The 27,819-nt window shown below is 46.2% G+C and overlaps 1 protein-coding gene across 1 annotated transcript; it reads left to right on the top strand.

Annotated features, from left to right (window-relative positions):
• Positions 1-4,236: 4,236 nt before the first annotated feature.
• LOC135914931 (uncharacterized) lies at positions 4,237-17,419 on the top strand. Its single transcript, XM_065447867.2, has 3 exons — positions 4,237-4,897; positions 9,446-9,688; positions 16,886-17,419. The coding sequence occupies exons 1-3, from the start codon at positions 4,320-4,322 to the stop codon at positions 17,097-17,099; spliced, it is 1,035 nt and encodes a 344-aa protein (XP_065303939.1). The 5' UTR covers positions 4,237-4,319; the 3' UTR covers positions 17,100-17,419.
• Positions 17,420-27,819: the final 10,400 nt, after the last annotated feature.

A 27,819-nucleotide genomic window follows, 5' to 3' on the forward strand; every position in this document is an offset into this window, starting at 1 on the left:
GAACGTGCTGTTACACACGCACCTTCTAGCTGCTCCACCATTTTGTCTCACAACAACCGCAAAGTTCCTTTCTAGTGACGAGAATGGCGTCCAACTGGTCACCCGACACGCCAAACGCAGTGGCTCCCGTGACGTGCGTGCACGCATGAGCAGTTGATAGATTTCAACAAGGTGTCCTCAGTTGTAAACAGCAGAACTCAGTAACTGGAATGTTACACAGTAATATTTCTACAATGTAGGCTAGCACTACAAATGTAGCAGTCGCATGTAAATAAAAGCACTGGAGGAAAACTGCAACTTTCTGTATTATTTCAGCCTTCAGCATACAGACCTGTTTTACAGTAACGCTTGTTTATGTACGCATCACGTGTGACAGTCTCTACATTGAAGAAGTGTGAGAATCATGAGTACTGCAGTAGTACAGACATTATGCAACATATCACAGACACGTTGAAATAAATATTGCACCACGTCGTTCTTGCATTTAAAGGGCCCCTTACCAGGTCTTTGAGCTGACAAGCGCAGAGCACACAATGCGCGCAAAGATCGTGTTTGCAAAGAATTGCATAACTACGCGCCGCGGGTAGGTCTGAAATTTAAAACCGAGCGCTGCTTTTCCTTCTCCTCGCGACCGCCGCGCTCCAAGCCGGACGGTGACTTCATGCCCTGCGCCTACGTAGTCGTGTCCGCAGTGTGACGTCAATCGTGGTGACACGTGACTTCGAGAATTCACGTGTCTGAGTAACTGAGTATTCTTGGACTCTGCCGTAGAGAGGGCACGACTCGCCTATGCAACTACGTACTGAGAGAGGTCCGGCTTTCGTTGGGCAAATTCAGCCCCAAGTCCGATCTCGCTGGTATCCGTGTGTACCTTCGTTGGAGCGGTAGAATCGAAGAGACGTAGAATGGGCGGTGAAGTCCGGACACGACGTAATGTTGCAAAACCCTCATCACACGCCGGCAACCAACCAGGTAGATAGCAATTGCCGGTTAGCAGCTTCGTCAGTGGTGCTATTATGGAAGCGAAGTTCTTCATAAAGCGGCGAAACTATGAGGACATAACAAGGAAGCTAGGAGCGCTTTCACGGTGGCAGGCTTCGGGAATTCAGCAACAGCACGAAGTTTCTGCGGATCGCGAAGAACGCCGTTCATCGAGACAACGTGGTCCGGCATGGTGAGTTGGCGAGTTCCGAACCGGCACTTCTTGATGTAAGCGCGAGTCATGCATGTGCTCGTAAAACAGCTCAATACTTCGTAAAGACTACGGAGGTGACCGTCGAAATCAGGGGAGAAAACGACGACGTCATCTAGGTAGCACAGGCATGTCTTCAATTTTAACCCACGCAAGATACTGTCCATCATCCTTTCGAATGTTGCTGGGGCATTACATAGGCCGAAGGGCAAAGCATTGGTTTCGTATAGCCCTTCGGAAGTTACGAAGGCAGTTTTCGGGTGATCGGATGGTGCCATAGGGACCCGCCAATAACCGAACCTTAAGTCTACTGATGAAAAGAATTCGGCTCCTTGCAAGCAGCCCACGGCATCACCGATGCGTGGCAGAGGATATACATCTTTGCGCGTAACTTTGCTTAATCGGCGGTAATCGGCAGAGAAGCGGATCGAGCCCTCTTTTTTCTTCGCAAGGACAACAGTCGACAACCACGCATTGCAGGACGGCTGAATGATGCAGCGCTGAAGCATGTCGTCGACTTGTTCGGTGATCCCACGACGCTGAGCACGGGATACGCGGTAAGGACGCTGTCGCTGAGGCGCTTGGGAGCCGGTGTCAATCGGATGGAGAACAGTGTGCGTTCGGCCTAATGACGTCTTCTGGCAATTAAACTAGCCACGACACTACTTTAGAAGTGCAAGAGGTTTCTCACGGTGTGCCTCTGCACGTTCGTCGTCGACGGCGGAACCAAACATACACAAAGGTGGGTGATCAGGCGTACCAGTAGAAGGTGTCAGAGCACTAAATTGTAAGCAGTGCGCATCGTCAAGGCAGAAGAAGAAGGATACGTCGAATGCCTCAATGGTGCCTATACACTCTCCATGGAATAAGGTTGAGGGAACTGGCAACGGACTCGTAACAAACAAGGATGTAGCGGTGTTGTGCATGTCGAGAACGGCAAATGGCAACGCAAGGTTCCAGCGTTGTCGAACGCTCTCAGAGGATGTAAACAGAACTGTGGAATCACGAAGATTGGCACAGGACACGGGCACAGGGGTCGTTCTACTTGCTGGTATGTTCGTATACCGTCGGTGACAAACAACTTTACCAACGTATGTTCAGACGACGCGGAACACACCGCTGAGAACGCCACCTTGGCAGGAGCAGTCAATAACCGCATGATGATGATAGAGAAAATTCCAAGCGAGGATCGCATCATGTGAACAGGCCGTTAGCACAAGAAACTCGATGGGATAGACAACGTCTTGAATGACGACGCCGGCTCTGCAGGCGGCTGACGGCTAAATAAGCTTTGCGCTGGAGGTACGGAGGGACAATCCCTTTGACGTCGCGGTAACCTTCCTAAGCAAGCGGCAAAGTTTTATATCTATCACTGCATGAAACGGCAGCACCAGTATCCACAAGCGCAAGTGTACGAAAGTCATCCACGACACCTTCGATGAGGTTTGATGGAGAAATTCGACTACTTCAGTTTTTCAATGACGACGCAGTTCGTGCCTCGGGTACTGCAACATCTAGTTTTCCGTGCCAGAAGGGCAGGGTCGATGGCGCATAAGTGACAGAGAGCGATGTCGCAGTGGTGGGGATCAGCGGGTAGCTGAGGGCAGGCGTTCGGGGAAGAGGGTTGTTGTAGCGGCGCTGTGAAGGTAAAGGGTCTCGGATCGTACGTGAAAGGGTTGACAGTATCAATTTGAAAAAGAGGGCGACGGTGACAGAAGCGCGCCACACGTCCAGCATAACAAGTGGGCCTTCAAGCATTGCGGCTCATTTCCTAACTCAACTTTTAAAAATGAAAGAGTGGCAAAAATTGGGAGTCGAAAGACTGCGTGCTCAAGAGACATTCATTAAATTATCTGACATTCTCATTCGAATACGTTTTTTCATCTTATTACTTATTTTCTCCCATCGAAGGTCGCGGGTTCGAGTACCTTAATCGACGCTACCTTAGTTAACAGCCCCTTAATCAACTTCCCCCTATATAACACAAACGGTCGCTGGTTCGACTCCCACGAAAGGTCGTTGTTATAGCGACTAAATTAACTCTGTGTTTATCATTTATTCCCATATAAATAGGTCTTGACACAGACAGTCGTAGGTACGTCTTCGACATAAGCTAGAGTGTTCCAACACCACCGTTGGTTGTGGGTTTGAGTGCGTGAATAAAAGGGATTGACAATCGATTTTTGAGGAACTTGTTTTTTATGGCGCAACGGAAAGCTCACCCTCGGTAGGGTTTACATCTGCAGCGGTTACTTGCTAAAGTGCGTGGATATTTAGTAAGCAGAATTTTTTCGATCTGAGCAGCCTCTAAAAAAGGTAACAATCTTTCCTCCAGCAACGCTGAGAAGGCAGAGCGATGTCGATAGCCCGCCTCGCGAACTATGAAGGCCGTCCATTGTTCTGAGTTCACAGGAGTAACTATGGATAAGCACTTATATTTTGACGTTTTCAACCACTTTCGAAAATAAAAAGCGGATGCAGTAAGCCCGCGCTGTTGTACAGACATTTCTTTTATTTGTACCGAGTTTTTACCCAAGTATGCGCCTTCGTCAGTCCTTCTTATGGTAATAGACGAGCCAAGTCAACTCACCGAAAAACGAAGGCGAAGGCAGTGCCACTTTTCTGATCACTGCAAGCGAAGGCCTATCTGCACAATGTAAGTCAGGGAAAAACTTATAATATTGAAATGTATACTTAATCTCAATACTAATACAAACACAAGTAGACGAGTACACTATAGTAAACGGTCACGGGGTGGAACTGTTATGCAGCTTCATGTTTTTGCCGCGTGGGTCGCCAAAGGTCATTTTTTCGCATCATTAAGTGATGAATTAAAAATATAAATCCATGTTTAATGAGAAAAAGACCGCTCGTTTTAGCCACTACGATAGAGAATCATTCCATCAGCGGGGTTATGTCGATTCATATTCTGAGCGGTTGTCTGTCCCTTTAACTGTACGTTAATTAATTAACTTTGCCTTTTTTGCATAATGAGCGGCATCGTAGCCAGCTGTGGAAGAAGACGACGACGAGCACGAGAGGAGCGGCACGAACACGTGGCTGCGCAAGGCGAGCTCACGAGACTTTCTGCACCGCCCGCCGCGTTTTCCACACCACCGGGGTTGTGATGGAGCCACATACGGCTTTCGCCTTAAAGGAAGAACGACAAGAGCTCGCGCGCTGGCACGCGAGGCACACGTGCCATGCGAGAATCTTGCTCGCGCATTCGAACACGCAGCTGATCGTAGCGGTCGCACCTTGCAGCGTCGCCGAAAGGAACGCCATCGGCCTAAACCCAGTCGTAGGCATGGGAATTCACCCTCTCCTCCAAGGAAGCGTATCCACCTTCTCGGAAGAGTCGCCGTCCCACAAGACGTGTTCCTCGATGGCAGTCGTCGCAGGTCCAGTGGGGCCCAACGATGACTCGTCGTACGCGTTCAGCAACTTGGACATCGAGGACGTCCTCCCAGACAATCAAAACCTTGTGCTCAATCCTTGGAACAAGGCCGATGAACGCACTTGCGGCAGCCTCACAGGACATCCCAGGAGGCTTTTCCCGAGGGCTGAGTGGGACCCGCTCGTTGAGATGGGCCTCAAGGACACCGTGCCTCAGTGCAACACCAAGCAAGCACCATGCACTGTGCGAGGAGCCCAGCACCAGACGGTGGTAGCATCGAAGGGCACCGGACGCCGCCTAATGCACAGGTAAAGATCAATGCTGTGTTTTCTGTATCATATCGCAGGACCGCTGCAAACAACCTTCGTGGATAGACCAATTTCATTTTAGTTCTATGCAATGGATACAATCTCACGTACGAGTTTGTCACGCAAAAAAAAAACAAGCAGCGTTTCAATTCTTTTTTCTTTTTACCGCGTGCTAAGACTAAATAATAAACACGATGCAGCGGGATCTAATCCCTGCCACGGCAGCAGCATTTGGATGGCGACGAAATGCGAAAACACCCCTGAACTTAAACTTAGGTGCACGTAAAAGCACCCCAGGTGGTTCAAATATTTCCGGAGTCCTCCAGTATGGCGTACCCCAAAATCAGATCCCTGTGTTGGCTCCTGAAACCCCATAATTAATTTTTTTAACAACGAATAGCCGTAGCTATGGCAATACCATTGTTCTTGCATTGTTTGTTCTTGCATGAATCAATAGCCGTAGCTATGGCAATACCATTGTTCTTGCATTGTTTGTTCTTGCATGATTGTTATAATTCACTTTTGTTGCAATAGCAATTATACGGACACTCCAAGCGTATTTCTGCCGTCGTCGTCACCGGGATGTTCCATATAAAGTCCAAGGGCCATAACATCGTCGCCGAACGCCGTATGCTGCATGTGGGAGTTAAGGCGTAGTGGATGAAAGCGATCTGCGATGAGTAGAAACTCTGTAGAGTTCGCCGGGGGCTCATAACTCCGTGGGAGCTGAGTCCTGGCCGTTTAGTTTGCGTTGAAGCGAGAAGCAGCAGGAATTCCAATTCGCTCGCTGCTGCAGTCGCTATTCCTAAAGCCAGCGTTCTGACAGCGAGTGTCGGCGCTCATCGAGTGAGATGTACGTGCTGCCTATACTGCGCGCTTGACACCATGCTTGCTAATTTAGTTAGTACACGGATGTTTACGAGTTTATACGGCCGATAAAGCTACCATCCCTAATTCCTGTAGCTGACTATGAATTTGCTATTCCAATCGGTGCTTCGCCTTCAAGGCAAAACTGCGACCTTTTATAACAGTACGCTGATTATACGCACATTTACTATTTTTAGAGGAAAGAAATGCATCAGCAAACGCACACATTGTACACTGCAGTCCGTATTCCAACATAGCGCAATGTGTAAATGCCGACATGACTGTTAAGCGAATTCCTTATATGCCACTTTAAATTAGACTCTCGCATGATTGCCCAACCCATTGATGTGCGGTTATTCAGCTTCTGCAACTCTGCGTTCATCGTTATCACTTCCGGAGGACGAGTACGCAACTCCTGCGTGAGTCGCGTATTTGACACGTCTGTTGCTTAAAAAAACGTATACTTCAGCTGCGTCCTATCTTTAACGCTTGCACCCGCCCTAGTTGCTAAGTGGCTGGCTTTGGCGTCAAGGTTCAAACCACGAGGTAGTGGAATCAAATCCCGACCGTTGCAGTGGGATTTAGATCAGGGCGAAATGCAGACACCTGTGTACTAAGATTTATAAGCACGTTCACGAACTCCAGGTGGTCGAAAATAATCTGGAGTGCTCCGCTACGGCGTGGCTCAAGATCAGATTATGGTTTTGGCGCGTAAAACTCCAGCATTTAATTTTATCCTCGACGATTTGCCGCCGGTTCAACGTCATATGCCTCGCGAACTTCACGACGATGGGCAGCCGCTTCATTTTACCTTGCTATATTTAATTCAAGGTGTCCACGCTAGAGGCCGTGATAAATACCCCCTTTTGGTAAGAGTAAGAGTCACGTCAAGAGATCCAATCTAAATACACGGAAACGAATAAATAGATTCCGTTTCCAAGCAAAGAACTAAGGGCGCTATAACGTAAAACTATTCCAAACTTTTCTATTCCAATTCTGCTATCAGCCTTCCGCGATTGGTCAAAAACTTTTTTCGACCACCCCCCATTTCACCTGTCTGTCACGCGACGTTACAAAAACCGCAATACCTCCCCATCTGATATGATGAGTGCACACTTATTATGCATGATTTGACAGAAAAAAGAAAAACAGTTATTTCTGATTCGACCCCTTTTCGCCATTAGCCCTCGGCTATTGGTAATATGTTTTCGGGCTGCACCCACTTCACCTGCCTGTCACGCAACGTCACAAAACCGCACGAACTCACCGCGTCAAAGTGACGTGTACGCGATAAAGATGCATTAATATGCCGAACAAAACTGAATTTTTTTCGGAATAGTCGCAGGCTGCCCCGTTCCGAAAGGAATAAAAGATAGCTGCCGCCGATCGCTGACACGCTGGCTACTCGCACCTGCCGGAGAGCATGGGTGTATTTGCGTAAAATAAAACTTCTTGCGTGACCGTGTAATGTTTTTAAGCACTTTCGACACGTTTACTACCTCATTCTGCCAACTCTTCTTTGCTGAGGGTCAATTTTAGCGTCATTCTTAAGCTTCCGTTGCATGCCGCCGCGATTTTCGACCAGCCACCACAACCTAAGTAAGGGAAAGCCGACCAATCGCAGACGCCGGCACCACCCTCTTCATCCGGTTACCGGTTTTCAGTGCACTGGCTCTGCCCTAGTGAATCCCTCTCCACTTGAACGTTCTCCTCGCCTCTTGTCAGCCAATTAGATACAACAAGCCGCTCAGTGTAGGCAATGTTATTCGTTTTTCAAGGAAACAAAAGGGACCTCCTATGAACGAGGAGAGCGTTTGATTGGTCTGTTTAGACAACCCTATGGGTGACCGCCCGGTGCTTGCGTCGATGGTTACGCAAATTTGACGTCAGGACATTGGAATAGAAACATATTGGAATAGTTTTACGTTATAGGGCCCTAAATTACATCTTTGCTTCATTTCAATAAAAACTTTAGAATACCCAGACTGCCTTTCGCACATTCGTGATTTACGTAATCAATTTTAAATTCCCAAAAATCATTTGCAACTCTAACTACAAACTAAAATGGATATGGAAACGCATTAAATCTCCGTAAACTGCTGATAAATGTAAACGGAATAAAACCATTACTTTATACAGCGCTTTGTAAAAGTTCAATCAACAATCGTAAATAATGGAACAATTTACCATAGGCTATAAGTTCCCTGAGAGCATATGTCCGTTTCAGATAGACGTACCAATAGAAGCAGTTTACAGAAGAGGGAGATCTCTTTTCGCTCGATAGTCAACAATACGCAAACTTCTCCCTTAAAAATTTTTATACAACCATTCCAAGCAGTTTGTTTAGAAGCTTCTGCCTCAAGACAAGATTAGGGCTCTATCAATCGGTAGAATTCAGCTATACGCTTGAATTGCATCAAATTTTGGCGAAATGAAGATAAAGAACGCCGAAAACGCAAGCATATTTATCATTTTACGAAAATAAAAGACTAGAGATGGAGCGAAAAAGAACGTGGATATGCGCCAACAAGGAGTCGTCCACATATATTCAGGTTTATATCATCTAGGCGTGAATGGCCGCAAGAATTTCCATTCGTCCATTCGTGCGTTGGCAGTGTTGGTTAAGCATTGACTCGCCAGATGATTTCAAGTCTCATGGCAGCTAGGCCACGTGAGTTTGTTGGAGGGCAATGCTTCGGGAAGGGCTGCAACCTGTGTTTTAGTGTTATTGCGCTGCTAAACCTTTACATGAAAATCAAGCCGTCAGAAAAATGTTGATTGAACTTAGCACGGCATCATAGGGAAATAACATTTATAATTGTATTAATAATGTTATTTCCAGTAGCCGCGCCATTGCAGCTCCGTTTTGCATACGATGCCGCTGCTTTCCACTGATACATGGCGTAGAAATAAAGAAGACAAACAAACGCTTAAAACAAATGGGCAATCAGACTCCTCTCTGTCACAACGAGCACGTTTTCCGACACCCACTCCAAGACCGCACTGAGTCACATAGACAACAGCGAGGTTTGAAAAGATCTAGTTCAGCCTTTTGCCCCTTTGAATGCCAGAATTGAACACTCACTGTAACAGGAGAAAGTACCAAGAAACCGCCTGCCACACGATATTGTGATCATACTGTAGGGTAGGGATTGCGTTACGATATGTTTGATTTCTTTTTTTTTATGCGTTCCTATATTGCTTGGAATGAAGTGATGCTTGAATGAATAAAATATAAAATAAATCTAACGTGCAATATATTTTCTTGAGCACTCTATGGTCACGGATTAACATCACGTGTGAAACACATCGGAAAATAGCAATTTTTGGCGCGCAGTTAATGTTCTTCTTTTTTTTTTCGTTATCTAGGAAGATTTTCTATGTCGTCAGCATAAGTTAGGATGAATTAGGCTAGATCTTACTACATGGCAGCTTCGGTTTAGCTTATTGGCTCGGTAATTAAAGTCCACCATTTGAGACGCGAGAACCTGGTTTCCGCTTTTTCCTCAATGGTTGATGCCATTGCTCTATTATTATTGTCATTATTTGGAAAGCGCCGTTTGTTCGGAGTAAAAGAGGAAGCGTTTCGTTGGAAGAAGTTGCAGTGTCCTCTAGCTTGTTTGCTTAACGACAGTGCCTTTCAAAAGCAGTGTTCATTATCCGCATGTACCGTCAACGCAGTTCCGATCAGCCGAGTACGAGTGGAGTGGAGGCTGCTGCGAGCATGATTCGCCAGGTCGACGAGTGTGACGCAGTGGCCTCTCCAGAGAACAACCTCGACGTGTTGGGCTGCAGGCTACGTATCCACCCACCTGACAGGCTGCCGTGCGCGTCGACGATGCTGACCTCAATCAAGGCTGAGAGCAACAGCGGCACGGACGGCGTGGCAACTCCGAGCAGCTGCCTTTGGAGGCTACACGCGAGGTAAGCCAAACACCAGTGCCGCTGAAACGCCCCAATGAACCGGCGGCCTGTTTTATTACTATTCCCTTTTGGCCAACTCTTCTCGTAAGAGACACTGGGATCGTAGGCCAGCTATTTCCTCGTGTCAGTTACCACGTGCCGATGAGATGCATAGGCCGGTGTGAGCTAATCCTTTAGCGTACCCCTTCAATCAGAGGTAATACTTCAGCGAAGGGATTGTAGCACATTCACAAAATTACCAGCTTCTGGGTACTTTGGCTTCACAGCAGAAGCAGTTATGAGATACGAAGAGAGTGTATAAATATTGGTACTCCAAAGAGCAAATTTCTGGTTCGAATATTATGCATTTCCTTTTAATTTTAATTGAAAGCTTGAAAAATGATTCAACACAAGAAAAAAATCCTCAGACACACTTAAGACTTGCTTTGTGTTGGAACGCGTAAGCATTATAGGCACTTTTTCTATGTGTTCCTCCTACGCGCAGCTCAATCCTGCGTTCTAACTGCGCCTCGCTAAGAACGAATCAAAACGCTCCAAAGGGCCCAAAGCGGTCGCTTGCCAGTCGAGAGTGCATAAACGTGACGTGTGCAGTGATGCAATCGCTAGGTACACCTTTAGTTAACCAGAACCATGGAGCCGCCGTCACATCGTGGAAGCGGTCTCCCTTCGCACCCCGGAAACACGTGTTTTACTTTGTTTACAACAACCGCCCTGTGAAATGTGACGGCGGTCCGACAATCTTTTGAAGTGTCCCTGCTTTTTGCATCGGCGACCATTATTGCTACCATCTTTGAGTCACGTGGCGACAGATTTTCGCGTAATGGGACATATAATGCTTTCGCAATAAAAATGCTGTATCCGGTTTACGACTGCTTGTGTGTGAGTAATATAGAATTGATACAGTTTTACAGGCTACATATATTGGGTCCTATCATGTCGACAGTATCGTTGGTAACTTGTCGTAATTTCATAGGCGAAAAAGAAAGGAACAGGCCGAGTGCTGTGTGACTGTTTCACTTTTCTTCGAACTCTTTAACTATCCCGCAGCCACAGAACAGACACAGGATAGCTGGAATAATAGATGTATGTATGATGTACGTAGAGTTCTACGAAAAGTACGCAGGTGCCGAGTATTGACTCGGCCTGAAAAAGTGCACGAAGCCATGCGTGACGCTTAGGATTTTGAGATTAGCAGGGAAAAGAAAACGAGCCTATAATTAACTTAAAAGAAAGCAAAGTAGTCATGAATTCAACAGGTTGTCGAGGTAAATAGTTAATAGGAACCTGAAGTACATAGTGCGTTGGATCAGTATTTCAGGCTACCCAATGACAGCATGAAAACGAACCCACTCAGGGTGAGTGGCATAGAATCATTGTTAAAGGGTACAGATGAAACCAAGACCCCTGGTACAGACTGCAGTTCTCCCCGCATGTTTAAGCGCAGTGCCTGGCCAATCGCATCCCACCTCTATCTAACGTATACTAAACCTCTTTCTACTGGAGTTTTGCCTGATCACCTCAAAAATTGCACATTTAGTTCCCGTTCATAAGAGTAGGTAAGAAAACGCGAACTAAGGGTATATTTCTTTATCCTTCTCCTGTAATATATTAGACGACATTTTGTAAAACGATACAACGAAAGATTCATCACAACATAATAATAATTGACAATCGACATGGCTTTCGCATGGGAGTGGTCCTCCATAACAACACTGATCGATTTCGATCACGACACAATGTCGGAGGTGGATGAAAATGGGCAAACGGAGTGCGTTCTTTTTCTTTTTTTATTTTAAAAAGCCTTTCGACGCGGTTTGCCTCCCGGTGCTGCTTCACAATATTCATAGCGCAAATGTTTATCAGTAAGTGTGCATCTGGATCGCCAATAGATGCAGCGTCGACAATGTGTTATACTCAACGGTGCTATTTCTCCCCGAGTCGAGGTCACATGGGGTGTTCCTCAGGGGTTAGTTTTAGGGCCGCTGTTATATGTAGTTTATGTTAATGACGTTCCTGTGCCGAGTGCAGAAAGATAACAAATGAACAGGATTCTACTGATCTGCAGACTGACTTCACTAATATTGTTTCGTGGTACGAAAAGGGGAAAATGCGACTAAATGCGAAAAAGTGTGTTCACTTTGCCTTCACGAATAAAAAAAAACGTTATTGTTTTAGTAGCGATATTATTAGCCAGCAATTTATATATAAATATTAGGGTGCAATGTTTTCGAGTGATTGTTTCCGAGATGGGCATGTGAACAATGTGGTTGCAAAAGCTGCCATGAAATCTGCAATCGCCTCCATCTACCCTAGAAAACACTGCTTACATTTCATTAGTTCGTCCGATATTGAAGTACGCGTGTTTTTCTTTTTTTACCCTTGCCAAAAAACCTTGGTTCACCAAGTAGAGGGAACACAGAATAGAGCGGCAAGGTTCGTTCTGGGGCGGTACAAGCGAGGGCAGACCTGCATCGAAATCAAAAGCAAGCTAGAATGCGAAGCGCTCTGCTCTCGCCCAAGAAAACTGTGTTTGAAATTGGCATGCCTGGTATATCATAATAAGACTGGAATTAACAAAGACACTTATTTTAAACTGCCAAACTATATATCTAAAGGAACTCTTCAAGACCTTAAAATTCAAGAATACCGAAATAGAACGAACCTTTCTGACAATCCCACTTTTTCTCAAATTGTAACATATAGTGGAATCGACTGTCTTGCGTCAAAGTGTGCTGTATAATGAAGGCCTAATTTTTTCAAAGTTTTGACCCCCCTTGCTTACATGCCAAAGCGGATGTATCTCTGAACAAAAATAAAGAAATAAAGAAAGCCACGCTGCCCGGATTTGAATTGCATACTGACAGAGTGCCAGGTTGTAGCGTCACCTCTCGACTATTCTGGCGACACTAGCAGCGTGATAATATAGCCCCTGAAGAATGCCGTAACGCCGATTTCTCTTCTGATAGGCTGAGGCCACGCTGTTCAAGGTTTCAGTTTATAAACCGACGCTAAGGTGAAGGAATTTAGGCGAAGCAAGCAGTAAGATCTGCAAGACAGGTTGGAGCGAAAAGGACAAAGGAGTTGTCTCGTGGCATTTTAGGAACACAGCGCCACCTCCACAATAAACGGTGGATTCTTAACGCTAGGAGATTGCTGCCCCATACGTTTGAGAATCGTTATTCCAACCGATACTTGATAAAAAAAAAGCAAGCACTTACTGCACATGATGTTGCGTCGGCAACAATGATACCCGAGACGGAACATGCTCCTCAAGAACTATGATTGCCTGGCGCGCTGTGATTCGCTGACGCTTGTCAGCTGATTTTTAAAACAACATTGAGGTTAAGCAACTTGTACAAAATCAGTGGTAGAAAGCGAACTGCATGCAAGCCACGAAATGGAGGAAGTATTATGCAGATACCATGCACTGTGGGAATTGATGTAAGCGAAGCTTTCTGTGCTTTTTGCTTTGATTGACGATAATTAGCGGTGATGTTGACGGAAAATGTTTAACTCCTTCAACGGTTTGTCCAACACGAGAGTGGTGATTTGATGCTAAATGTTCCCTTGCGTGCACCACTGCTGTTTGTCTGCGTAGATCACAAAACACGAAGGGAGAGGTGTTTGCTTCAGGCGTTGTTGTGTGCCATATTTCATAACCTCTGAGAGGGTTGAGCATTGTCATTGCCTCACACGGCACATCGCGTCGTGGCAGAAGCATTAAGCTGGAATTGGATTATGGGGCTGTCCGTGCCAAAACCTCAATCGGATTATGAGGCAGGCTCTAGTGCCGCACTCCGTATTAATTTTGGCACCGCGGTGTTCTTTAACGTGTCCCTAAATGAAAGTGCTCGTGCATTTTTTTTACTTCGCCCCGTCGAAATGCGGCTGCCGCGACTGGTATCAAATTCGCAACCTCGAGCGATGCCATAGCCGCGGAGTAACCGCGGCGGGCACGGAAGTGTTGATTTGACGTGCGACCGCTTCCATTGTGTCGCCTAGACCCGGCGGTGGGCTTTAAATAATGCGGCTCTGTTACTGCACGTCACGCGTAAGATGTGCGCTAGACATATTTGCATCGTTTTATTTTTCAGAAATTGCCGAAGTGCACCGTACTGTACCTTGAACTTTAATTGATCCAGCGTTTCCTTGGCTTTTAACGTCACCTTTTGCCTATCCGCCCCCCCCCCTTCCGTATCTGTATGGGAACTACGAGCGAAGAGTGACAAGGCTGTTATTCATCCGTTTCGCGACTGCGTTGCTTCTGCCGATTCTCTGCCTCCTCTTCCCCTTCCTCTCTTCCAGTCTACCTAGCTTCCCTCTGTACTTATACGTTGGTAGATAGGTAAGCGCTTATGGCGGTTCACGAATAATTGCAGCGGTCAAGAGGCTAATGTCATCGCGGTGCAGTCCAAACGAGTTTCTCGCGTCTGTTTTCTTCTCTTTGACGCTCCTGACACGTGTACGCATGCTCTGAACCACCCGCTAAGCAGCAGCAGCAGCGGGTGTTTAGACAGCCAACATGTCATGGGATTATCACGTTAATTACGTCTCAAACAAAGTACATCAAATCACTGGTGCTATAGGTCATTTAAAAAACATCCTTCGTACACAAATTAAAATGCTGATTTACAACTCAATTTTCAACTCGTATTTGAATTATTGCCACTAAGTTTGGGGTACCAAAACTTTCACTAACCTTGAACACATTCACCTAATCCAAAAAAGGTATCTTCGACATGTGTATAATACGTCATATCGACATCCAAGTGCACCTTTATTTAGTCATTCTAGAATGATTAAAGTACATAACGTCTATAAATATCGCCTCAGTGTCATCTTTGAATCTGAAATTAGGAATAATATATCCAATCGTAGGGAATCAGCAGAACTAAAGAAAGAAAATGTTAAGCTATTCAACAAGACATGGCGAGGAATGGATAATACCGACACCTCGACTTAAACTTGGACAAGAATGCCTTCACTGTATTCTTCCATCTCTTCTTAATTGTTATATTCTCATTATTTCGATTTGCTTTCTTGTTCGCGCAAAGAGCTTCATAGTGTATTTCAAAAACGTGGCTTAAGTTTACTTAAGTGTACATATTGCTGTTTCGTGTATACTTCAGCAATTCCTTGGTATACTTATCTGTATTTTTTTAATTGGAGAAGTTCCAGTACTGCCTCCCTGCTGAACATTAGGTTTGCGGACTCGTCAAGCTGCCCTGGTGTAGCTTTTTTTTCTGGAACCCCTTCCATCCGTATTGTAAGATGCGAAAATAACATTGAATTAAACTGAATTAATTAATATACCCTCGAGGGTGTAAATTTCCTGAGTGGGCAGTTCGTTAAGTTGCCTAGGTTAGGTCATATGTTGCGGGCAGGAACGGTGGTAACTTAGCCTATATACGGAGGCGAAAACGAAAAGAAAAAGGCAGCGGGCACATGGACTCCTTCGCTTTAATTGTGCACACCTGAACTATCCAGGGGACGCGGAAAAAAATGCTAGCATAAGCGATGTGCAGAAAAATGAGATGAATGTTCCTACAGAAGTGCGTGCTTAGAGGCGAAACAGGTATAAGAGGATATAGAGACCCGAGCTAAGCATGTAACTACTATACGCCTATTAGGAAAATAAAATAAAACTAAAAGCAAGCATGCTACTTCGGCAATGAACCTAGAGGGAACCATGTTGGAGCTTGTTGGGCACACTCAGTCCCCCGCGGTTCTGGTGCGCGCCAGTCCAAAATCGCTTAGCGAATTTGGCCTCGGAGGCCTCTAGGTCATCGCGGTACCCGTAGCTCTACCATATGGGGTTCAGGGATGACTCTGAAGAAATGGCGCCGCCTTGGGAAGGTTACGATTCACTATCGTACTCTCCTGAATCCTCTGCAACACGTAACTCTCATCTACTTCAAATGCATTGTTCTGGTCCCTCAAAGAATTATTCATAACGTCTTCTTTCAGCGCATGCGGTTAGATAGAGGATTGTTCGGAGTCACTAAGGGAGTGTACAGTATAGAAAATTAGTTCTGTGTAAATCTGCAAGGTGCTAACTACGGGGGGATGTCAATTTTTTCCTTTAATGAACTGAAGGCGTATGTATGGCTGCCACCAGTGGTTACGGTGACAGGACTTCGGCGACCTTCAACAGCGTCTGCTTGGAGCTAAACTAGATTGATCATTGGAGAGGGTCTGGCAGGGAAGACGAGGAAGACGAAAAGCAAATAACAGAAGCTGAATACGTCAATTCGGGTGAGCAGTGCGCTCCAATAAAGGAAGTACATAAACGCTGGGCGTGCGTGCTCCGGCACGCAAGGGCGGATAAGATGTGTCGTGGCGTTGCGCGGACCTTGTTATACCATCCGCGACTCGGGCCAGCTCATTCTCTCTCGTCCCCTGGTAGGGGTCCTTGTGACCGCACTGGTCAGCACACACACGGGAACACGGCGAAAAACCACTCTCTAGTAATCCACACGGAGGAATTCGGAGAACAACCACTCGCTGGCGCAGAGGTGGAGGCTTAGTTAACGTCAGGTCAGCGCCTGATCAAGCCACACAGGAATTCGGAGAGAAACCACTCCCTCGCGTGGAGGGGCGGAGGGGCAGAACATAGGACAAAGGAGAGTAGGATTTGCGCTGGTGCATAATCCCGTCCCACACACCCGACGGGCAAGCCTTTTCGTGTTGACGTGCGCGTCGATTAGGCACGTCGTGTCTCAGGCACTTGGCCTCCGCTTCCTTTAACGCCGCACACAGTGAACCATCACAATACGTACTCACTGATGTTCGTTTTATGATACTGTTCTGTTTTGCGAGACCAGTTTCCTCTAGAATTGCGCTCTATAAGGCTTCAACCCCTGACTACTCCTCTTTCAGAACTTCTACATGAATTAAGGAAAGCTGCTTTTCTAGAAGAGTAAAACATAACTCTCCACTTCACTCGCTTTAGAGAGATTGAAAGAATGATAGGTAGCCTGGCAGTATACTTAGTTAGCTCTGCAGAGCACATCATTAGCAGCTTCAGACAAGGCCAGTCCCTTGAAGAGTATAGTTTACTGCCACATGGAGCGTTAGGTCTGCTGCAAAGTCTTCTTTATTTGCTGGCTATGCCACAGGCGGTCACATGCTTTGGCCACATTGACTGTCTTCGTGGAACGGCCACACTCACTGGCATCTTGCCCCTTATTGTAACAGGTTCACCCCGGCCAGGGTAGCCGGCAGTTCGGCGCTGTTCGCGCGGAACGGCGCACAATGGCGGCAGGACGCGCCCGTCATCTCGTGCAGCGTCGAACTTGCAGCGGCTGGTTCTGTGGCGGCACCCTGTCCCGGCCGCTCCGTGACAACAGGACCAGGCTCTGAAGCGGCTTTACCGTCAGCTCGTCTGTGGGTATCTAAACTCAGGAGCTGACGGTGCGGTCGCTGTTGATCGCCTGACCAGCGACATCACGTGATTCTCATCAGTGGCACTGTGGCTTCCCTATAAGTGTGGAAGAGGATTCAGGGCCTTTTCAACGCTGAAGTGCAGGTCTGTTTCGGCAGGGCTCGCGCTGGAGGCCCGCGGCAACCGCTGCGGTCTAGTCTGCGCGCTGATGCTGATATCCCGGGACGATCTTGCAGGGAGGGATCTTGCAGGGAAGCGCCAGTGTTTTTGCTTCCGTACTTTGATTGGATGCTTTCAATGTATTTGTGTGACTGTGTGGTGTTTAAATACAGATTATTGTGATTGAAGTGTGCGGCTACATAAATCGATTTCATGAAGAAGCTCCTAGCTCGCCATGGTAATGGGGAAAAGGAGGTAAGCCCTGTAGTGTATAATTCCTTTCTCACTCTCATTCGGTGTTTTGGTTTCCTTTGAATTACTAGTAACAGGATGAGATCCTAATAAATCTAAAGGCTACAACATCATCTTCGGAATTCTGCACATTCACACCTATGCCATGCCAGACAAATGGCTTTGTTCGAGTATTCGATTCTAAAAATACTGAAATAATATGTCATTTAACGAAATGTAAAGCCCGCGAATACATGCAAAGTGCGTCAAGCGGCCAACCGCGCGGCAATTTGTAGTGTATTCGCGGGATTCCTTGAATAACACGTATTGAGCACGTATTGAACAACAGAAAGCTCTCTCGAGCGTTTATCATGTAACTCTACAATTTTCGCATTGACACCTTTAATGTATTTCTAATAATTAATAAATTGAACTAATTACGATTGTAATGATTATGCAATTATGCAATTAGGCAGAATCTGAGCATCTCCAAGCGCCGGAAAAAAATATTACCTCTGTTCTGTCCAACTACGTAGCATATGTATAATATAATTGGATCAAATTAAGTTACACTCCCCGTATACAACATACAAGGACGCAACCAATGGTATTGTGTCAGTAGTGACGTACTACACCAGGATGAGCTCGTTTCAAAACCTAATTGCGGATAATGAGATGAGAATACTTAATTAACTTTTTATTTGCCTAAGTGAGGGCGCGAATTTTGATAGAAAAGTAATACTGATTGTTCGAAAAACTCGCTTCGGCCGTTTTAAGTGCGCCGTGTCTCGCGTAATTATTTCCTCCGCGTTCAAAAGAAAATGGCCTAAATATGAAAATACGCGTGCGCGCGCAGCGACAGCGGCTGTCCGAGGCGTTACCCGGAAGAATAAACTGCTCTCAGTGCTTGGCTCGGAAGCCAGTGCAAGGGTCGAGGGATCCGCATTGGGGTCGGTCACCGCAAACTGCGACCTGCCTTTTAGGCGTGGAGCGCAAAGCGAACGCAGTGGCGCGGCGGCATTGAGGGGGGGAGGGGGGGGGGAGGGGGGAGGGGGGGAGAGGGGGGCGACCAATGCACTGAGCATTTCTTCCCAGTAACGCCTGGGACCGCTCGTGTCGCGGCCGAGGCACCGGTAACCGTGCAGCTATTTTACTTTTTCTCGAGCTTTGTCCATAACGCCGAAAAATGTAATTACGCCAGACGGTGCACACTGAAAACAACTAAATCGGGTGTTTTATAACACCGTTATCACTTTTCTATCCAAATTAGCGACCGCGACTGATTAATTAAGAAGTTCGTAAATAATACCGTTTAATGTTGTACAGTTCAATTAGGAGACAAAATCCTTGTGGTGTCGTACGTCACTGCTGACAGCATACCACTGTTTGCGTCCTCCTATATTCTATACCCGCCGCGGTTGCTCAGTGGCTATGGTGTTAGGCTGCTGAGCACGAGGTCGCGGGATTGAATCTCGGCCACGGCGGCCGCATTTCGATGGGGGCGAATTGCGAAAACACCCGTGTACTTAGATTTAGGTGCACGTTAAAGAACCCCAGGTGGTCAAAATTTCCGGAGTCCCCCACTACGGCGTTCCTCATAATCAGAAAGTGGTTTTGGCACGTAAAACCCGGTATATTATTATTATCCTATATTTTATTTTCAAGAGCAGGGCTAGCGTTACCTGGGACATCCTGTATAGAAAGGAGGCCGCGAGTGTTCGAGTTGGAATAACATATTTGTTTGCAGGGGCCCTATAACGTAAAACTATTCCAATATGTTTCTATTCCAATTTCCTGACGTCAAATTTGCGTAACAGCTGACGCAAACATCGGGTGGTCACCCGCAAAATCACCAAACTTACGTAGTGAGCGTCGTGGCCGGAGAGGGAAGTATCCTCAACGCCGCGACCATAAAAACAGCGTCCACCGTGGAAGCGGAAGAGACTGCCATTGCTTTGGCCATCATGAATCCCTCCGTGCAAACTATCATAAGCGACTCCAAAAGCGCAATAGTCAACTTTTCGAGAGGCAGCATAGGCGTCTGTGCAGCGCGAGTCCTACGGGACTTTAATAATGAAAACACTGTTGAACTCGTATGGGTCCCTGCCCATTCGGGGAATCAAGGGAATGAGGAGGCGCACTGGGTAGCCCGAGGTCTAATCAACCGGGAGATGTGCCCCTCAGACTCGGATCCCATGGATGACGCACCGACGACATACCACGAAATAACAAACTATTACAAGCAAAAAAGGCGAATCTACCCGCCTCCAAACGCAAGCCTCATGCGAGCACAATCCTCGATCCTGCGTCGAATCCAAACTAAATCGTTCCCCAGCCCACATTGGCTAGCCATAATTACCAACGGGCAATGGAACCCAATATGTCAAAATTGCACAAATCAAACATTGGCTACCCAAAACAACATTCTTTGGGGGGTGCGAGGGCTAACCCCCTCCCAGGTCGCTCCTGTCAGCTCCCTCACAACAGACGTGGGAAGAGCTGCTCAGAACGCCGGATGAAAAAGTACAAAAAGCCCTCGTTGCCTGGGCCGAAAGGGTCGCTCCTCGTGAGGAGCCATTCTAGGACTCGGGCCTGCCAGATCATAACTGAGCAGAGTCTCAATAAAGTTGTTACCACCACCACCCGTAGGGTTGTCTAAGGAGACCAATCAAACGCTCTCCTCCTTCATAGGAGGTTACTTTTGTTTGCTTGAAAGACGAATAACATTGCCTACACTGAGCGGCTTGTCTTATCTAATTGGCTGACAAGAGGCGAGGAGCACGCTGAAGTGGAGAGGGATTCGATGGCGCCTAGGCACTGCACTGAATATCGATAACTGGATGAAGAGGGCGGTGCCGGCGTATGCGAATGGTCTGCTTTCCCTTACATAGCTGGCGGTGGCTGGTCGACAATCGCGGCGGCATGCAACGGAAGCTTCAGATTGCAGCTAAAACGGTTCCTCACCAAAGAAGAGTTGGCAGAACGCGGTCGTAAACATTCCGAAAGTGCTCGAAAACGTTACACGGCTACGCAAAATGTTTCATTATACGCAAATAAACCCATGCTCTCCGACAAGTGCGAGTAGCTAGTGCATCAGCGATCGGCAGCAGCCATCTTTTATTCCTTTCGGAAAGGCGCAGCCAGCGGTTATTCAGAAGAAAATTCGGCTTCGTTCGGCATATTAATACATCTTTGACGTGTACACGTCACTCTGACGCCGTGAGTTTTTGCAGTTTTGTGACGTCTCGTGACAGGCAGGTGAAGTGGGTGCTGCCTGAAAACTTTTGACCAATAGCCGAGGGCTAGTGCCGAAAAGGCGTCGAATCAGAAATAACTATTTTTCTTTTGTTCGGTCAAATCATCCATAATCAGTGCGCACACGTCATATCAGATGGGGAGCTATCGCGGTTTTCGTGACGTCGCGGGACCTACAGTTGAAGTGGGGGTGGCCCAAAAACGTTTTTCAGCAATCACGAAAGGTTGATTGCAGAATTGGAATAGAAATGTTTGGAATAGTTATATGTTATAGCGCACCAGGATACGTCTCCAAATGAGTCCCCGTAACCACAAAAAGTCCCTACGCTAAAACAGTTCCTGCGAGCCAATAGTGTTATAGGACAAAGGTGATCAGGCAATAGAAAACGGCACTTACGAACGAAAAGCTAGGTGAATTCGGCCCCAGCTTCGGAAGGTAGAAGGAGGAAGAAAGGGACAAAGCAGATATGTTAATCAGAAGTGTGCCTGGCTGGCTAAAAATCGCTAAGTCTGCTCACTTCTGCAATTCCATAATGGTAGACTAATAATAATGCAACATATGGTACTGTCGTGCACGCCGGAAAATTTCAAAGCGGTACGCTACAACTCGTATCATGAAAAGCCAACGAACAAAGACGCCAAGACAACACAGGCGAAATTACTTGTACTTACTAATTGAATTAAAGAAATGATAAATTAATGGCAATGAAAGTCCATGAAAAAACAACTTGCCGCAGGTCGGGAACGATGCCACGTCTTCGCATTACGCGTGCGATGCTCTTACCAGTCGAGCTACCAATCGAGCTACCGCAGGCGTGACGCGTACGTGATCTTTCTGGGGGAAGGCAACTGTTCAATAAACTCGCACATGCTACGTGAAGGCATCAATGTTGCCGGGTTCGAGACCTTCGTCACGTAAGAACGAGGAGAAAGGGGGTTAACCGACGGGGCCAGATTTTATTATTCACATCATGAAAAGCCAACCAGCAAAGACAGGAAGATCACGTACTCGTGATCTTTTCGTGAACATCGTGAACTTCGTGAACTTCGTGAACTTTCGTGAATATCGTGAACAGCGTACTCGTGAACATCCGCTGCCAAGGTTTGTGAGTGGTCGCGCTGGCCTATATTCCCAAGGTTAGTTCTAGTAGTAACACATAAATACCCGAGAAAGTGTACCGGGAAACGGCGTCGCGGTAGCTCGATTGGTTAGAGCATCGCACGCGTAATGCGAATGCGTGGGATCGTTCCCCACCTGCGGGAAGTTGTTTTTTCATCCACTGTCATTGCCATTAATTTATCATTTCTTTATTTCAGTTCGTAAGTACCCCCTGTGTTGTCTTGGTGTCCTTGCTTTTTGGCTCTACGCTACAAGGTGTATTACACACGTGCTGTTGTATAGTTATCCTTAATGTACGGCTTAAAATTTGGGGGGAATGCACAGCCTTTCTGCGAGCTTACAGAATCCAGCCAAAATTTCAGCGAAGTTGATACTGCTGAGTAGATGGAGCAGAAACTTTAATTGCCAGTAATATAGCACACAGCTTAGAACTTTACCCGCATATGATTTTGCAAAGTATGGCCGCTTGAACTCATTTCCTCCGCACTGAAAGCCGGTGTCGGGTCTCTCGTTCTCCGAAGACGCCTAAAATATGAGCGTAATCCTTCTAGAACGCCGTAATTAGGCGACACGAATTCACCTTTGCACGCACATCTGCCATAACCCGCGCCATCGCTAAAAATACGAAGTCGTTGCCTTGTTCAACTGACAAAGGACAATCGGGATGCCTAGTGTGCACATGCCTCGTATTACCTATGAAAATGGGGGAAACGGCAGCATTCACTAACCATATGGAGAGCTGATATTTGACCCAGATAATGGGGAGTTGGTGCTGTGGGGCAGGCACTGATAATTTCTTTCGCTATGCTGGTCTCACCAGAAACCATCACTTGCACCGCTATTGCAGGCACGTACCCAATATATTTTTCGGGGGAAGGTGGTGTACCTTCACTAATACAGATGTGAATAACGCCTGCCATTGGCCATAAAGATGAGTAAACCAGCAAAAGAGAAATGAAATAAGGTGTATCTCACAGGAAGTACGCCTGTGAGATACACCTCTTCTTTGCTTGGCAAACAAGGAACCGCACCGAATGGACTCGCGCAGGAAAAAAGCACAGGAAGAACGCTGCTAAAAACAAGTAAACAAACCAAAGTGCAAAATCAATATTTATATCATCATCATCATTAGCCTATCTTATGTCCACTACTAGATGAAGGAATCTCCCTATAGTAGATTTGTATAGTAGCATAAAACTTTAAAAAACAACAGTTGGCAACCACGACACACGGAACGCGTGGGGTTGTGTAACTCCGCCAGCCAATTACAGCAGCAAACAAAATCGTCGCCACGCGACCTTTTCAAAATGGCGTCTTACTTGACAATTCCGGAGCAACTGCTGTTCATGAAGACTCTTTACATCGACGGAAACAATGAGTTGGGAAACAGACATGGACAAAGCCTAAGGAGTCTAAGCATTTCACTCTTCAGATGTATACCCACCGTGGTTGGTTAGTGGCTATGGTGTTGGGCTGCTAAGCACGAGGTCGCCGGATCGAATCCCGGCCACGGCGGCCGCATTTCGATGGTCACGAAATGCGAAAACACCAGTCTACTTAGATTTAGGTGCATGTTAAAGAACCCCAGGTTGTCCAAATTTCCGGAGTGCTCCACATACGGCGTGCTTCATTATCAGATCGTGGTATTGGCACATAAAATCCCCTAAATAATTAAATCTACAATAGTCTGCGGTACAGTTCATTTCACTGCTGAGCCCATTTTACTCATAAAACTTCACGGCCAACTGAAGTGAAACTTCACAATAAATATTTGCAGCGAAGCAAGCTCTTATTTTCAGTTCAGTAAAGAATTAGGCTTTCGCCATTCCACTATAATACGCGAGGCAAAAGGTATAGAATTACGCGCTAATAATTTTATGTTTGTGGTTACCGCCTTATTTGTGTAACAGGACAAGTTTGAAGTACGGATTGCTTGCAGCCTCGCGGAGGAACAGTGGCAGGCGGTAATGAGGGCGTGCGCGGGGCTTCACTGCAGACTTAAGTTGTATCCGAGTATAGTGGCGTCTTTCTCTATTAGCTATGGAGGAATAATAAATAGATATTTGCGAAACGATCACAGTTCTTTTGGATCCCTCGTTTACTGCTCTACCAAGTGAAGTGCCAAAACCAACTCGTATTGTTATTTGGGAAGCTGCGTAATGATGCAATGATGCATGGTTCTAGACGTACTGCGCACACCGCGGAAGGTTAGAAAAACACTTTCATAAGCACAGCAGAGAAGTGGCTACGTCAGGTGTTTCCAGGGATAGCTGTAGAAGTGTCATTCAAAACACACAATCATTCTCCACTTCCGGCAGCGTTTTCTCTACTTCCTTTTTAATTGAAAAGATGTCGATCCATACATATTTTCAGAACAATGGTTGAATTTGTTAATTTTCGCTTTACCTCCCTGTTTGGTAGTTTCCTTGGCTTAATTTCTCAACTCCTTGCGAATCTTTTTTCCGGTTGCCAATTTTCCACAAAAGGTGCTGTACAATTAGGGGAAAACCCGACGAGGTTACGGGTTAGTCATATTGCATATGGGTTTAAGGATTATTGCAGGGATTGATGGAGGACGCTGTTTCGCGTAATATTATTTTCCACCTTATCTAACCCATATCGCGGGTTCCGAGTATCTGTCAACGTCGCGGCGAGCCGTCACTCGAGGAAATAATGAAGCGAAAGGAAAAGTTAAACGCAACTGGCGTTTTTTCTGGCCGCAACTCGTTCCACGAGCAAACAGATCAGCTGACTACGAACCGAATCCCTTTCCTGGTCCCTGGATCAGTCAATAAACAAAGAAGGTTGAACTAGCGAAGCAACATCGATGCACGTGGCCGTTGAATAGGTGGGGACAACTGAACGCATATCGAGTTAATTCCAAGGGCACCGAATCGGTGAGAAATGTGGCCTTCACTCCCCAGGAGATTCCGATAAATACCTTCATCCAAAAGAAGTGAAAAAGTCAGGAAAATGTAAACGACCGAATAGCTACAAAGTCTCAACATTCATTTGGCGGCGCTTTCGGAATGTGCGTGAGGATTGGTGGCGTGTGCGGGAAGGAGGGGTGGGGAGGTGGGGCGCCTAATTTGAGAGGGGGCGCCCCCCCCCCAGCCTCCCTCCTGAGTGCGTGCGCCATTGTATTTATTTATTTATTTCAGATACTGTCAATCCCAGCGGGATTTTTACAGGTTGGGCATATATTATACACTCACAAATAGCGATAAAAACAGGTTTACATGATTTCAACAATATTTGAAATCGACACGAAGTAGCTATACACATATGGTAGGAAATAAAACAAGGGTACATTTCATTTGGCAAAAGGGGGTGACATTACATAGGCAAATACAATGCTCATACAGATTTCATTTTATACAATGACATGAGTCGAGTTATTTCCGGCTAACATAATCTAATTATTGCACAACAGCTCTTCTACAAGGGTTATAAATTTCGGCAACGATGTGTTAGTCGTTATGAAGGGGTCCAGGCTATTCCATTCTCTTATTGCAAGAGGAAAGAACGAATATCTAAAACAGTGCAAGTATTCGGGCGTTACTTAAAATTGTCCAGTATTTAAAATATCTGTCAACAATCGTACATTTGTGTAAAAAGTGTCTTTTGTTTGTGCATTGTAATATTAGTTTTTGTCTGTGCTCATATGCTTGTACTGTTTGCAAACATCATGTATTTTTATCGGAGATGCGAGAGCCCGTCAAGCTAGATTATTATTATTATTATTATTATTATTATTATTATTATTATTATTATTATTATTATTATTATTATTATTATTATTATTATTATTGTTGTTGTTGTTATTATTATTATTATTATTATTATTATTATTATTATTATTATTATTATTATTATTATTATTATTATTATTATTATTATTATTATTATTATTATTATTATTATTATTATTGTCCGGTTGTTGAATCGCCGCCGCAGTCGGCGGCGATTCAACAACCGGACATTAACACACATATTTTATAGGCTCGCACGTGTTATCATCCAAGAAGATTCTACTGCTGGATTGGGCCTTCATCCGGTTTTCAAGCCATCGCCACTTCAGAAACGTCATCGCAGAAGGATTTTGGGAAGTCACACCAGGCTCTGGAATCCCTAGCTGGCAGAAACGCCTACTTAAACAGCCTGCAGCACAGGACGCTCCGCAGTCGGCGGCGATTCAACAACCGGACATTAACACACATATTTTACAGGCTCGCACGTGTTATCAAACCAGAAGATTCTACTGCTGGATTGGGCCTTCATACGGTTTTCAAGCCATCGCCACTTCAGAAACGTCATCACAGAAGGATTTTGGGAAATCACACCAGCCTCTGGAATCCCTAGCTGGCAGAAACGCCTACTTAAACAGCCTGCAGCACAGGACGCTCTGCAGTCGGCGGCGATTCAACAACCGGACATTAACACACATATTTTATAGGCTCGCACGTGTTATCATCCAAGAAGATTCTACTGCTGGATTGGGCCTTCATCCGGTTTTCAAGCCATCGCCACTTCAGAAACGTCATCGCAGAAGGATTTTGGGAAGTCACACCAGGCTCTGGAATCCCTAGCTGGCAGAAACGCCTACTTAAAAAGCCTGCAGCACAGGACGCTCTGCAGTCGGCGGCGATTCAACAACCGGACATTAACACACATATTTTACAGGCCGGCACGTGTTGTCATCCGAGAAGTTTCTACTGCTGGATTGGGCCTTCATCCGGTTTTCAAGCCATCGCCACTTCAGAAACGTCATCACAGAAGGATTTTGGGAAATCACACCAGCCTCTGGAATCCCTAGCTGGCAGAAACGCCTACTTAAACAGCCTGCAGCACAGGACGCTCTGCAGTCGGCGGCGATTCAACAACCGGACATTAACACACATATTTTATAGGCTCGCACGTGTTATCATCCAAGAAGATTCTACTGCTGGATTGGGCCTTCATCCGGTTTTCAAGCCATCGCCACTTCAGAAACGTCATCGCAGAAGGATTTTGGGAAGTCACACCAGGCTCTGGAATCCCTAGCTGGCAGAAACGCCTACTTAAACAGCCTGCAGCACAGGACGCTCTGCAGTCGGCGGCGATTCAACAACCAGACATTAATACACATATTTTATAGGCTCGCACGTGTTATCATCCAAGAAGATTCTACTGCTGGATTGGGCCTTCATCCGGTTTTCAAGCCATCGCCACTTCAGAAACGTCATCGCAGAAGGATTTTGGGAAGTCACACCAGGCTCTGGAATCCCTAGCTGGCAGAAACGCCTACTTAAACAGCCTGCAGCACAGGACGCTCTGCAGTCGGCGGCGATTCAACAACCGGACATTAACACACATATTTTACAGGCTCGCACGTGTTATCATACCAGAAGATTCTACTGCTGGATTGGGCCTTCATCCGGTTTTCAAGCCATCGCCACTTCAGAAACGTCATCGCAGAAGGATTTTGGGAAGTCACACCAGGCTCTGGAATCCCTAGCTGGCAGAAACGCCTACTTAAACAGCCTGCAGCACAGGACGCTCTGCAGTCGGCGGCGATTCAACAACCGGACATTAATACACATATTTTATAGGCTCGCACGTGTTATCATCCAAGAAGATTCTACTGCTGGATTGGGCCTTCATCCGGTTTTCAAGCCATCGCCACTTCAGAAACGTCATCGCAGAAGGATTTTGGGAAATCACACCAGCCTCTGGAATCCCTAGCAGAAACGCCTACTTAAGCAGCCTGCAGCACAGGACGCTCTGCAGTCGGCGGCGATTCAACAAACGGACATTAACACACATATTTTACAGGCTCGCTCGTGTTATCATCCGAGAAGATTCTACTGCTGGATTGGGCCTTCATCCGGTTTTCAAGCCATCGCCACTTCAGAAACGTCATCGCAGAAGGATTTTGGGAAATCACAACAGCCTCTGGAATCCCTGGCAGCAACGCCTACTTAAGCAGCCTGCAGCACAGGA

This window comes from Dermacentor albipictus, unplaced genomic scaffold, assembly GCF_038994185.2.
Source record: "Dermacentor albipictus isolate Rhodes 1998 colony unplaced genomic scaffold, USDA_Dalb.pri_finalv2 scaffold_11, whole genome shotgun sequence".
NCBI classification, from domain to species: domain Eukaryota; kingdom Metazoa; phylum Arthropoda; class Arachnida; order Ixodida; family Ixodidae; genus Dermacentor; species Dermacentor albipictus.